At 33.7% G+C, this 14859-nt stretch overlaps 2 protein-coding genes and 1 long non-coding RNA gene across 3 annotated transcripts; 1 reads left to right on the top strand and 2 right to left on the bottom strand.

Annotated features, from left to right (window-relative positions):
- The first annotated feature begins 239 nt into the window (after positions 1-239).
- LOC111463132 (GDSL esterase/lipase At5g03820-like) lies at positions 240-2789 on the top strand. The gene is made up of 5 exons (XM_023106961.1): positions 240-792; positions 887-1017; positions 1640-1873; positions 1997-2252; positions 2502-2789. The coding sequence occupies exons 1-5, from the start codon at positions 549-551 to the stop codon at positions 2690-2692; spliced, it is 1056 nt and encodes a 351-aa protein (XP_022962729.1). The 5' UTR covers positions 240-548; the 3' UTR covers positions 2693-2789.
- On the bottom strand, positions 2149-3290 carry LOC111463133. Its single transcript, XR_002713828.1, has 3 exons — positions 3002-3290; positions 2473-2714; positions 2149-2240 (listed from the first exon to the last, which is right to left on the bottom strand). It is a non-coding gene; the product is annotated as an uncharacterized LOC111463133 (long non-coding RNA).
- A 5474-nt stretch (positions 3291-8764) lies between these two features.
- On the bottom strand, positions 8765-13157 carry LOC111463062 (beta-galactosidase 15-like). Its single transcript, XM_023106876.1, has 18 exons — positions 12978-13157; positions 12597-12692; positions 12405-12517; positions 12265-12331; positions 12024-12116; positions 11779-11922; positions 11596-11684; positions 11422-11527; positions 11266-11353; positions 11052-11170; positions 10632-10790; positions 10354-10559; positions 10170-10273; positions 9982-10097; positions 9680-9898; positions 9386-9597; positions 9030-9306; positions 8765-8950 (listed from the first exon to the last, which is right to left on the bottom strand). The coding sequence occupies exons 1-18, from the start codon at positions 13155-13157 to the stop codon at positions 8846-8848; spliced, it is 2493 nt and encodes an 830-aa protein (XP_022962644.1). The 3' UTR covers positions 8765-8845.
- Between the last annotated feature and the right edge of the window lie 1702 nt (positions 13158-14859).

Genomic DNA, 14859 nt, shown 5'->3' on the forward strand with positions numbered 1-14859 from the left:
TAACAAATGTAGCGTGTTGTTAGCTAATTCAAATATAATTGAGTGAGTAATTTATGGTTTTGAAGAGTTGTATAACATTTTCTTCACTTCCCTGCAAGTCCTGCAACCTCCATTAATAAGGAAGCTTCAAGGTTGCAGAATCCCATTTACTCCATATGACAGGTTCTTCCATCAAAATGCAAGAAAACAGTAAGTGTAGCAGAAAAGAAGCTTTTGCAGAAAATAATACCTCTTTCAATTGATTTCAGCATTTATTTGTTCCAACCAACTAATCCTAAACAAACATAATATAAATCCCTCTCTTTGATCTTTAAGCAATAATAAAGAACAGTTTCAAAAACAATATGTGGACTGAAAATCTAAGCGTCCTTGGGGAAATGAGCAAAATCATGCAAAGAAGAGTTATGGCGGTTTGACACACTCTCCCATGAACAAATTTCCTCAATAAATTCTCTCCCAACTGCCCTCTGCATCTTCATTCACTCTCCCTTCTTCCTTCTCTCTTGCCAAAACCAAAAGCCTTCACTCTTTTGCACCAGAAAAGAAAGATGCAGCTCCCTGCCGGCGGCTTCTTGGTTACCTTCAGCCTTCTAGCTCTGGTTTTTCCGGTGGCTATCAGTGACCCTCTTGTCCCTGCACTCTGCATCTTCGGGGACTCGGTGGTGGACGTCGGAAATAACAACAATCTTCTAACAGTTGTTAAGGCCAACTTTCCTCCTTATGGAAGAGACTTTGTTACTCATGCACCAACAGGAAGGTTTTGCAATGGAAAGCTTGCCACTGATTTTACAGGTATCTTTCCATTTTCTTCTTCTTTGTTTTTCTTTTAAGTCCTATGTTCATCTTTTCCAAACAGTTTGTTTCTGTTTTTTTTGTTAATACACAGCGGAATTCCTTGGATTTTCTTCATACCCTCCTGCTTATCTGAGCCAAGATGCCACTGGAAACAAGCTTTTAACAGGAGCCAACTTTGCTTCTGCTGCTTCTGGCTTTTATGATGGCACTGCTCAGCTCTATGTAAATAATCTTCTCTACCTCTCCAACTCTAAAACACAAAACTTAGCATGTTAGACTTCTGGCTTATGGGTTGGGTAGCCGTCCAAGTCGACCGCCAGTAGATATTGTCCTTCTTGGACTTTTCTTTTTAGGCTTTTAAAAAATGGGTCTTCTAGATAGAGGTTTCTACCCCTTATAATGTTTCGTTCTCCTCCACAATCGACGTGGAATCTAATAATCCATCCCTTTTGGATCCAGTGTTATCGCTGGCACTTGTTCTTTTCTCTAATCGATGTGGGACCCTCATCAAATCCATCCCTTCGAGGCCCTGCATCCTTGCTGGCGCATTGCGTCATGTCCACCCTGTTGGGTTCAGCCACTTTGCTGGTACATTGATCGGTGTTTGGCTTTGATACCATTTGTAACTGTCCAGCCCAAGTCAGACACGTTTTAAAAATCTTGAGGAGAAGTCCGAAAGGGAAAGATCAAAGAGAACAATATCTACTATTGGTGAGCTTGGTTAGCCGCTTGGTTACCAAAATCTAAACTAAACCATGGGAAAAGGTGTTTAGTGGCTCTGTTTTTTTCTAAGTTTTTGAGTCCGGTGATGCTGTAACATATCCTTGCTTGCATGGTTTTGCAGCATTCAATTGCTCTAACCCAGCAGTTGAATTATTACAAGGAATACCAAAGCAAAGTTGTAAACATGGTGGGAACAGGGAAAGGCAATGCCATATTCTCTGGTGGTATTCATCTTCTTAGTGCAGGCAGCAGCGACTATATTCAGAATTACTATGTTAATCCTCTTCTCTACAGAACATACTCACCTCAGCAATTCTCAGACATTCTCATTACTTCTTACTCAAACTTCATTCAGGTTTCCCAGTTTCCCTTTCTATTTCTATAAGTGTTTCCACAGCAGTTCTCTAACAAGTTCTTATTCTAAAGTGTTTTAAACATCAAAATTACAGAACTTATATGGACCATATCATATTTACAGAACTTATATGGACTGGGAGCAAGAAGGATAGGGGTGACAGGATTACCTCCAATGGGTTGCTTGCCAGCAGCCATCACTCTATTTGGTTCTGGTAGCAACCAATGCATCCAAAGGTTAAACCAAGATGCCCTGGCATTCAACACTAAGCTGCAAAGCACATCTCAGAGTTTGCAGAACAGATTCTCTGATCTCAAGCTTGTTGTCTTTGATATTTATCAACCTCTCTTGAATATGGTGTCAAAACCTGCAGATAATGGTAAGTTTTTCTTACTTAATAGCTTCATATGGAACTTAAAATTAAAGGATATACCCTATTTATGTTTTTTCCTACTAATCTGTTTGAGATCATTCTGTGTTTGCTCTTTGAGCCCTTAAGAACCCTCTCTAGCTGTTTACGAGCTCGAGTTTTACGCTTGGTTCAAGATGATTTTCATCAGAAATCACAATGCAGATGGAAAGATTAGAAGAAAACTCACCTTTCCAGTTGGAACTTTGAATGTCACAGGGTTTTTTGAGGCAAGAAGGGCTTGCTGTGGAACAGGTACAGTAGAGACCTCCCTCCTCTGCAACAATGGATCAATTGGAACATGTTCAAACGCCACCGGCTATGTTTTCTGGGACGGTTTTCATCCGACCGAAGCCGCTAATAAAGTCTTGGCTTCAGACTTAATTTCTCAGGGTTTCTCCCTCATCTGAAAGTGTTGCTACAATCAGAACTCTGCAATTTCTATATTAAACATCTAACAAACAGTTGCTTAAGTTTATGAACTATGAATGAGGATTTTGGAGATACCAAAACTTGAGATCATTTATAATTTTCAAGAGTTCTTCCCGAATTTGATAACTATTTTCTCTTAAAATAACGTTTGTTTCTGAAGACATGTTTTCTTCTCAAATTCCTCTTAGAAGATGAACTTTACATTGAAAATAGTGAAAAATGGATGATCCTTTGGGAAAGGAAAAGAAGCCAAGAATCAACACTTGATAACTGAGCAAAGAAATTACCAGTAATTTGATGGTTGGCGCCATGTGAATGGCCGCCATTGTTCCGGACTCTGCAAGCACCGTTTCTGCAGCTTCTTCACCTTCAACGTTCGCCTCTTCTTTATCTCTGTAACCCAAAGCCCTGACCCGTTCAAGTCCTTGGAACTCCCACCCAATTCCGTGCCTATTTCATAACCCCTTTTCGCTTCACGCCCTATAAATAATCATTTTTCTCCAATTACTCCCGGATTCCGTTTGCTTCGCCTATCCATTCGCCTCGGATGTTCCAGGCACGAGTTTAGTTCCGAGGAACTCCAAAAGAACGAGAGAAATTAATTATGACTGCTATGAAAGAACCAGGGGATTCTAATAACTAGATCGGGCCGTTCAAATTGTAAAGAGTGTCCGTTTCTGTAAAATAGCTTGGTAACCATTTGTTAGTTCAAACTAAATCATATCATTATAACAAAATATCATTACTTATGTTTACATTTTCTCCAAAATTATCTATATCCAATGGCATCCCACTAAACTCTTCTCGTGTGTTCTCTCCTCCCTAATTCAGGTAAGATCTTGGGATATGATACCTAAAAGTTAAAAAAAAACAAAACAATACTTTCACTTGAGAAGTTGTACGAGGCTGAAAAGAGAGTTCAAAATCCAAAAACTCCTCGAGAACATACCATCTTTGAGAAGGCTTTTCACATTTAGTGGCACACTTGCCATCAGAGTAGCCGAGATGACCATATCAATGGTGCCAAAGTGTTGACTGATCCGTATTTGAAACTTGGAGACATCTTTCTTCATTTGTTGTGGTAGAAGGTTCAGTACCCAAAATAAACGGCAATTTGGGCTCATAATTGACTCGGCTATTTTTTCTTTTTGTGGAAGATAAATGTTACATACACCATCTTTAAACAGCACTGCTACTCCTTTTTCTTGTAGTTGTCCAACGCTGAAGAGATTATTTTTGAGTTCAGGTACCCAATACACATTACTACTAGTGCAACGAACCCCATGCAAAGTTAATTTCACTGCACCCTTCCCATAACTTTCATATTTGTATTATTTTCAAGTTTGACAACGTGGAAAAATGTCTTGTTTAAGCTTGAAAACGTACCTTCACTTGCACACATATGGTTTGAGCAACCAGAATCTAAGAACCAAGCATTGCTACTTTTTGCTTCATGTCTTTCGATATGAGCCATTAATAGCATTTCATCCTCTTCTTGCCTTTGCATAATTCAATTCCTTATTATCTTTAGGCATTCATATTGAAAATGACCTAAGTCATGACACCTATAACATTCAACGCTTTGTTGAAAGTGGATCCTCTTCTGCGTCCTCTGCCCTTGTAAGTTCCTCTTCCTCTATTTACTTATTCAGTTCGTCCTTCGACTTTTAGAACTTGCCCCTCTCCATTAATGCTGGATCTTTGAAATTTTTGTTCATGCACCACTAATGAACTTTGTAATTTATCGATGGACATGTTATCAGTATCTTTGGATTCTTCAATGGATACTACAACATAAGTAAATTTTTCAGTCCAGAATTTTTCTACAATTTTCTTGTCTGGCATATCTTCTCCATTGCTTCTCATCTTGTTGGAGATTATCATCACTCTTGCAAAATAGTCTGTGATACTTTCATCATTCTTCATCTCTAGGATCTCAAATTCTCTCAGAAATGCATTAAGGAGAGATTTCTTCACTTTTTGGCTTCCACCAAATTTTCGCTTCATTGAGTCTCAAACAATCTTGGTTGTGCGACGATCCAAGATTTGTTCAAAGATAGTACGATCAATTGCCTGGAAGACGTAATTGTTTACTTGGTGATCTTTGAGTCTAGCATCATCAAGGTGGCCCTTTTGTGCCTCAGTCAACATTGTTTCTTTCTCTGGTTCTGAGAAACCATTCTCCACCACACTCCCTAGACCTTTTGCTCTGAGCAAATTTTCCATCAGCTCACTCCAATGATCATAGTGACCATCGAGATGAGGGATCTTCCTTCAAATTTTGTCTTCGCTCATACTCTCTCTATTTGATCACTAAAAAATTGCAGCTCTGATACCAATTGTTAGGTTTTGACATACCTAAGCTAGAAACATAAACGAACGATTGAAGTTTGAAGTGATCATATTATTGAATACTGAACTTGGCTTTTATACCCTTACAAATAACCATCAATAGAAACTAACCACAAATATGTTAAAAAAATATTTAAACTAGATCCCTAAAAATACTCTAACTATTTTGACCTAATCAAATTCTTCTCACAAAATGAAATGAGATGTAACCCCGTTAGGATTATATATGATACGTAGACTGAAAAATGAGAAATGACATGTTAAACATGAAAGATGATAGCGGGGTTATATTCATTAATGATAAAAGTAGAAATATTGGGGACCTCATGCATTACGTGTGCTCATGCATTTGGGGGGATACCCCTATTCCATCACGAGGGTACGGACGCGTACATCCAATGGCAGGGGTACGTTCGTTATGTTTTGCATCTTAGCGCTGCCGTGATGGTTACTAGTTCTAACGGGTGTCCGACCTAAGGAGCTCCCAGAGTATGCTCGCCCGACAAGGAAAGTGGTCCAGTGGTGTAGAAATTGACTGGTGAGCCCATACTCGCACGTATGGGCTGTGTGAAGAGTATATGGTACACTTCCAGATTACCTGTTAGGACAATACCGTAGGAAAATAGATTGAAAGGATAGGTCTCGTCATTGCATTCGCATGTTCTTGCATTCAACCCCAATAGTGGAGTCACTTACTGAGTATTTCGTTAAATACTCAAGCCATGTGCTACTACATTTTTCAGGTTAAGGCAATGTGATATGAACCAAGAGATATCAATCGTACAATATGCTTCAATGAAGATGTGAAGAAAATATTGTTGAAATTATCAAAAGATATTTCAATTCATGTCACATTGAAGAAGAATGAAGTTTCATGTTATAAATTTTGGGTGGATTATAATTTAGAGTAATTTAAAATTATTGTATTTCATTAATGTATTTTAAGACTTTTTATTTACGCTAGATTACAATTACGTAATGGTTAATCATGGCCATTAAGTATGAATGTTAAAACTCTTGGAATGCCTTCAATAGTTTCATTTTGAGGCTATATAAAGTCATGTATGTTGTATTTGTAAGAAGACTTGGAAAATATAGTAAAAGAAGCATTTGTGCTTTTCTTTAGCCAATGGCTAAGTTCCTTTACAACTCAATGTAGTTTTGGTTGCATGTAGAATCATTCAAGCTTGACATGATCAATCTTGCTTGTGGAGTGGTTCGAATCTCAAGCAAGTGTTCTTGCCTTGAGATATTTGATCAACAAGAATCATTCAAGCTAGCATGATCGATCTTGCTTGTGGAGTGATTCGAATCTCAAACAATGTTCTTGCCTTGAGATATTTGATCAACAAGGTAATCCGAATCTTACTCCCTTTGTAGTGATTCCTTATCTTATCACAAGGCATTCTTGTACGGCTGACAACGACATCGCAACTCGAGACCGTGGCACAACATAGGATAGTGGTATTTATTTTCTTAGACTTAGGGTAGAATAGGATGTTTTTAACTTAAACGCTTATTTATTTTATATAGTCTTTTGTTGTGTCGTTTTAAAGATATTTTTGAAACACGTAAGTCTATGGCTGTGTTTTAAGATAAAGGTGATTTCATGTCATTCATATCATGTTGTATACACACAATTTAGGAGACATAACATAACCTCTCATGCTTTTAACATAAGATTTCATCATATACATATCATACCATAACATATTGCATTACAATATATCATATCATAAACATGTCAATTTATCACATATCCCGTACCATAACATATTTCATATCATATGCCAACATATATATATATATAATATATATCTGTCATTCGCATGTCGTATCATAATCATATCATATCATATCGTAAACACTTCATGGTCATATTGTTCCCTAACTTATCATAGTCTTAACGTTCTTATACCTATCACATTCATATCGTTACATGAACGTACCTTAGTCATATCATTACAGGAACATATTCTATCGCTATCGTTTTATCAATCTATCACAAACCTATTCCTTTCTACCCATAACCTAACCGTATTCGTTTATCAATCTCTCATATCCATAGCACTTCGGTATGAATCCTCACCTTAACATTTCATGAACGTATCTTACTCCTATCGTTACATTTCATTTTGTGAATCCTTCTCGTATCCTATCTCAAACATGTCACTAAACACATCGTACCGTGATTATTATCATACAATTCACATATGATAATATATACATAACATATCATAAGTATATCAATATATATGACACGTGCAGAACCACATGGCACGTGTCAACATTAAGTATAACCATGTCGATAGTAAGGTCACTTACCTGATTAGCTTAGGCTGATGTCACAAAGTTATCCTTAATGAAAGTTCGATTCTGCCCATTGAAATCCAAGTCAACCTATGTGAGCCCATAACATCAGTTTTAAGTTCGAACTTCTACAAAATTATTTCTCTAATTTATTTCGATCTATGGCTAAAAGTCTTGAAATGTTATATATCTATAATTATATTTTTGTTAAAGATCGATCAGTGTTGTATAGAAAGTTGATAGAGTCATTTCAATGTTGTATAGAAAGTTGATAGAGTCATTTCAAGTTATTCATTTACTTTTCTCTCCATATTTAGTTTAAGCTTTTTAATGACTGAATCTTTTTTTTTTCTGTATTCACTCTGTTGCCTTTTAATTTTGTTCACATGTATTCTAAATTTCGAATGGATCGAAGTATAATTGGATGTGATTTCTAAAAAGGAGAAATAGGATAATATATACTTACTGATCACATCTATCTCCTAAATTTCCTTCTACAAGTGAGATCACATCTATCTCCTAAATCTCTGTCTACAAGTGAATCTCAATGGAGTTAGTCATTTGTTTTGGTTGTTTAAGTGAATCTCAATGGAGTTAGTCATTTGTTTGGGTTGTTTTTCTGTTTGTTTTTACAGCAAATGTGACTTTCTGGAGTAAGGGAAAATTCTTTCTAAGAGTAAAGGGATAATTATGCAAAGGACTAGAGGTTAGGGGTGGGTTTTTATTTATTTATTTATTTATTTATTATTATTTTTTAATATGATCTTTTTTTTTTATAATTATTTTTAATTTATGTTTATTCCAATTATTCATATGTTGGATTCTGAGAAATTTAAAATATATAAAAGAAAATAAAAAACAAAAAGATATAAAATATAAAAGAAACAAAAAAAAATGTATAAAAGAAACCAAATAAAATATTAAAATAATATTAAAAGATTAGGAGTAAAACTAGTAAGCCCAAATTGAAACGACAAACTGGTGTGTATACGTTAAAGTTCTTAATTGATTTTATAAGATTTGTTTGATTCGGGTCAACCCAAGGTTTTTAAATCGAACAGAGCCAATTCGAGTTCAGAAAACATTTTTCTTCCCAAACTCGTCGTCGTTTCTTTGATGAAAACATTTTTTTTTTCCAAATTCGTCTTTTAAAAGAAGTAAAAATTGGAGGAATCATGTGTTGTTTTTCTTCACAATAGTGAGAGGAAGAAGAATGGATGATTCTTTGGGAAAAGGAAAGAAGCCAAGAAGAGTGATGGAAGGAATAAACTATAACCATTAAACATAGTAAATTTAAACAAGCCTAACGTCCTAAACCTAAAACAACAAGCCTAACGTCCTAAACCTAAAACAACAGAGAAAGTTGTATAAACAAGATCGAAAGTTGTATCAAATATGAAGAACACAAAAGGGAAAATGACATCAAATCTAAAATCCTAAAAGCCTAAAAACCTAAAATACAAGATGTTCTAACAAGTAACTTGAACAGCGAGGCGATTACGTTTCTTGCAACCAGTTGATCCAAGATTCTTTTCCGAAACTTCAATGGAGCATTCCCTTTGTCCAACACATGCCTGCAATTTTAATCAAAATTAAAACAAACTAAAAACCCAAAACCTAGAGTGTCATCCATTTAACAAAAGCGAGTTATACCTCCTCGATGACCGATAAGGCAGTGGAGGACTCGCAGGAACCCTTCTGGAAACTGTCACAAGTGCCATGGGGGTTCCCAAAGCTCACAAACTTGATATCAGAGATGGTTCGATCATGGCACGATAGCTCCAACGTGCTTCCTGCATAAGGCATTGCACATACCTTTTTCACCCTCGTTGTTTGGATATCTATATCCAATGGCGTCCCACCAAACTCTTCGAATAAAATCAGTGTGTTCTCTCCTCCACAATTCAGGTAAGATCTTGGGATATGATACCTAAGAGTTAGAAATAAAAAAGAATACTTTCAGATGTTGAAAAGAGAGTTCAAAATCCAACAACTCCTCGAGAACATACCATCTTTGAGTAGGCTTTCCACAGTTAGTGGCACACTTGCCATCAGAGTAAGCCCCACGGAAGTCACAACTTGAAGAGCAGCCATTCTCAATTGAAAGATAACTTGGCCAATACCTTCCAATGCTTAGTCCATTAACCCAAGCATGACCCTTCCCCATGCCCATCAAATCCACTATCACGGCTTCACTTCCGCTTGGAGTTTGAAAGGTGGTCTATACCAAACAACCAATCGTGAATTTACGAACATTTCATTATGCTAACAAGAACACTTCGAAACTAGAAGCAATTTAGTACCTTATACCAAACGAAATTCTGATTCAATGGGAGATTGCCATAATTCCAGGGCTCCATTAGTTGACAATTGGGATTGAAAAACTCCGACTTTTCACCATCCAAACCAACCTTGTAATACCACTCATTGCTTGACAAATTCCTTATTGTTTCTCCATCAGCCATCAATTCAACTGGGCCATGAACTCCTACCTCAGAATTCTCAAAGTGTGCTCCATAATTCTGTTCATCAATTCAAAATCTCAAAATCTCAGGTTTGCATTAAAGGGTTTCAAAAGGGTAGTTTTCAAAGTTGGTGTACTTACGGCCAATCCAACTGTGGCACTTAGTAGAGAAATTTGGTTGAATCCATACAATAATAGATCGCTGATTTTCTTCTCAAATACGAAACTATATTTGTCCTTTTGAGCATGTTGTGATCCTGAAATTGAAATATGATGCAAGTTGTGATGTCATTTGATGAACATAAATGATGTAAGAGCAGCGAGTTTACCAATATGCCTCCCGTTCAAGAATGCATGAAGTATGTGGCCACTGGTCTTAACACGTAGAGTTACATTCTTGCCGAAAAGTGGATCAGATCCACTAAGATGGAAGCTGAAGGTAGTATTAGTCTAATCAGTATGATTAAGATTAATTAGGAGGGATTAGGGAAAGGATAAACATAAAATGTTTACCTGGTGATGTACCACAGGTAATCGCTAGAATCATTTGTGAGAACCTTTTGGTCAAGAAGGCGATTGGCAGTCATCGCAGTATCAGCAACTTCACCTTCACGTGATACGAATTCTATTTTCTCGTCTCTCCATTGCCATTGCATTGGCTCTTTGAAGTTTCCCACCTGGCTTGAAACCTTCTCCCATATTGTTGTTTGAGTGTTTACCTGATATTCATAGGAATGATATTAGAGATCATTATAATGGTAGGGACGAATGTCAATGAACGAGATATTGACCTCAGCAGTGTTGTAAACTTCAGTTTTGCAGTCAGGAAGAATGCTGACTGACCAACCACGAACTTTGTAGGTTGTATTTCCATAGGTGATATCTCTGTCACCATTTTCTGCATTTCCAAAGAAGCAACTTGATTTCCCCTTATAGGTGTAACTTGTTGCCTGTTACAAATGTTTTCGGTGACGGTTAGGTTTGAGATGTCCATATAAGTTACAAGAATCCACCTCGAATCCGTTTAAATGGAGAATAGGGTAGGGAGTTGGAAAGCTTCCCTATCCCGTATGTCCATTTAACCTACGGGAACCCGCCTCAAATAGAGGGAGAAATCCTCGTTTAAATGGAGAATAGGGAAAGGAGTGGAAAAGCTTCTCCGTGTTGGCTCACCAAATGATACATATAGAGAGAGAGAGAGAGATACTTACTGTTGTCAAGTGACCGTATTCTGTGTGATTGACCTCACCATAGGTCAAAACTTCCTCCATAGACTTCACAAGATCATGAAGTTGCTTCAAATGTCCCCATTTTGGCTGGGCCTTATTCCCTAATTAACCACAACTCTGATCACTAAACTCAACATACCAAATACCATACTCAAATCACAACCGGGATCAAAATCTAAACAAGTCGCGAATGTACCATATTCATCGAGAGGTGCATTGTAATCATACGACGTGGTGATATAAGGACCACCCGAGGTTCTACCAAAGTTCGTTCCACCATGATACTGCAGAAGGAACAAAATATAAGAATTTGCAAAAGAAAAACTAGTTATAGGATAATAAGGTGTTGTACCATGTAGTAATTTTGCAAGGTTCCACCGTATTGGAAGAAACGTCCCACAGCAAATGCAAGATCCTCAGCTGTTCTCAAGGGATCTCTTGAACCCCAAGCCTTGAACCTAATTATTTTAGGTGTAAAAAAATCTTTATTTTCTTAAAATAAATAATTAAATAAAAAGAATAATACCAGCCAGTCCAATTCTCAGTCCACATTTTGGGACTGTTTTTGCTGTTGGGTTTGAACTGGTCACAGTAGAATCCATTGCAAGTGTTAATCTGTAATAAAAAAAAAAAGAAACAAAAAAAATTATTAAATAATAATAGTTATAATTTAAAAAAAAATTATTAGAAAAAAACAGTAAATCCTTACTATGGGGTGAGGAGCATCATCCTCTTGACACATGATCCAAGGAATGCTGAGGTCGTAAGAAAGTGCCAAATCTGCGCACCACTTTACATATTCATTCCCAGCTTGTCCGTATGATCCTTTTATGTTTCCGTACTCGTTTTCAATCTGATTATTTATATATATAAAAAAAACATAATCAATATTATTTTTCTTTGCTCTTTTGTTTGAAAAAAAAAATAATTAACTAATGAAAAATAAAATAAAACCTGAGCAATAATGATGGGTCCTCCTTGTGATGCAAATAACTCATAATCCTTCATCGTATTTATTATCACTGTCGAGAATTTTTCCATTTCATCCTAAATCACATTAAAAATTTATATATATTTAGTGATACTTAACAAAATTACCATCAAAACTAAATGTTAAATAATATATTTAGTGATACTTAACAAAATTACCATCAAAACTAAATGTTAAATAATAATGAAAGTAGTGATAATTAACCATGAAAACTTTATTCTTGGTCCTGAACTCAATGCCGGGAAGGTTATGCAACCAAACAGGAAATCCACTGCAAATAAAATAAAATTAATTAAAAAATAAACACAAAATAAAAATAAAAATTATAAAAAATATATGTATACCCGTAATTCCATTCCGCACAAACATATGGTCCAATTCTGAGAATAGCATACAGCCCTTGTTCTTGAACTGTTCGAATAAATCTGACGAGATCATTATTTCCTGAAAAATCATACTAGAAAGGAAAAAGAAAAAAAAAAACTTAGAAATAATAATTTTATTTTAAAAAAAAATAATATCTAATGTGAACTTACTTGGCCTTGTTGAGGCTCGTGTGCATTCCAAAACACATAGGTTTCAATTGCGTCAATGCCACCTTCTTTAGCCTTGTCTATCAAAAATGGCCACATCTACCTCCCATAATAAACCAAGAACTTATTAATTATTTATGAAATTAAAACAATAATTTAATTAATTAAAATTATTAAAAGAAAACTTATTAATTATTTATGAAATTAAAACAATAATTTAATTAATTAAAATTATTAAAAGAAAACTTATTAATTATTTATGAAAATGAAATTAAAACAATAATTTAATTAATTAAAATTATTAAAAGAAAACTTATTAATTATTTATGAAATTAAAACAATAATTTAATTAATTAAAATTATTAAAAGAAATAACAAGAAAACCTCAGGAGTGCTGCGAGGATAATGAATTGAACCCGAAATGATAATTTTTCTTTGTCCATTAATCGTGAGAGCTCTTCCATCGTAAGAAACCGAAAGCTTTTCAGCCGAAGAAAACAAAGCTAATGCCAAAATTGCCCAACACAAACAGTTTAACAAAACTAAACTTTCTCTGTAACTCATTTTTTTCTATCACAAATCTTCAAACTTGTTGCTTCCAACAATGAGAGGTGATTCCTATTTATACATGAAATTATTATTTTTTTTAATTTTAAATATATTTAGATTTGGTTATTTAGATTATTTATTTGTTTATTAAAATTTTAATTTTGATATTATTTAAATTTTGTTATTTAGATTTATTTTGATATTAATTTTTTATTTTTAATTTTAATTTGGTTTAGATTTTGTATTCTTATTTATCTATTATATTTTTATTTTAATATAATTTAGATTTTGTTGCTAAGATTTTTTTTAATATTATTTAGATTTTTTTTATTTAGGATTTATTTTTAGTTTAGATTTTGTTGTTAAGATTTTTTTTTTAATTTAATTTTTTAGTTAGGATTTACTTTTTATACGAAATTATTTATTTATTTTTTATTTTTAATTTTAATTTTAATTTTAATATGATTTTTTAATTTATGATTTACTACGATTTTTTTTTTTAATTTTTAAAGTTAATATGGTTGAGATGTTGTTATCTACCTCCTTTATTTACTATTTACCCTTGAATGCGAAATTATTTATATATTTATTTTAATTTTACGATTTACTCTTACATTCTTTTAATTTCACTTAATATTAAAATTTTATAGTTATTTTGTTATATTATTTTAAATATTGAAGGTACATTTTTTACACAAAAATCAAATTATTTTTATACTTTCTCTCCTATATCTCTTATATCCTAAACTTCAACCGGTTATGTTAGTCCAATAACAATAACACATTTGATATGAATATAAATTTCAAAGAAAATTCTTCGATAGTTACAAATTTTGGGTTGTATTTTAAGATTTTTATTTACTTGTTATATTTATCTAGTCAATAATTATCAAATAAATTAAGTTTGAATTTATTGATACAAAGTAGTTAATTTAATTTTGTAAAAAAATTGAATTTTACCAAAATTAGTGAATATATGAAATTTTTTATGTTATCGGAATTATTATCATTATTATTTTTCTAAAATTCATTAGAAAATTTATAAATTTTGAATGGAAAAATTAGAAAGCTGGTTGTGAAAGTCTGGTTGGATCAAAATGGATTTGAACGGACAAGTTTATAAATAAAATTGATCTACGATATATTATATATTTTTTTAAAATAATAAAAATTTATTAGATATAAAATTAATATTCAATCTATCAATATCATACATATACTTCATAATTAAACTTTTAATTTTAATCTATTTCATAAATTTGTATTTAATTAAATTTTGAGATACTATAAAAATGTGGATACATAATTACTTCAATTATATACTAAAAAAAAAACAAAGCATTAATTATTTAATATAAGATTTATTAGACTATATATTTATATAGGTCCAAGTCTAGAATTCATGTGATCGAATATATAGTATGGTATTGTGACAATAATAATGGGCGGCCAGCCACTTACTAATCAACCATACATCACACGTGGCGGCGGCGTTGGCAGGGGCAGGCATCCACCGCAACCCCAATCTCCGGTGCTTTTAATGCCCTAATTATGATCATATTTTACTCAACTAATTACTTAATATTCCATATAATAAATCTTAACTAAAATAATATAATTTAAATTGCTAATAACACTAATATCATTAATTTCTTTATTAAACTACATCAAATTTAATTTAATTATAATGAATTGCATAATAAAATTTAATAACAAT

This window comes from Cucurbita moschata, unplaced genomic scaffold, assembly GCF_002738365.1.
Source record: "Cucurbita moschata cultivar Rifu unplaced genomic scaffold, Cmos_1.0 Cmo_Scf00028, whole genome shotgun sequence".
Lineage (NCBI taxonomy): Eukaryota > Viridiplantae > Streptophyta > Magnoliopsida > Cucurbitales > Cucurbitaceae > Cucurbita > Cucurbita moschata.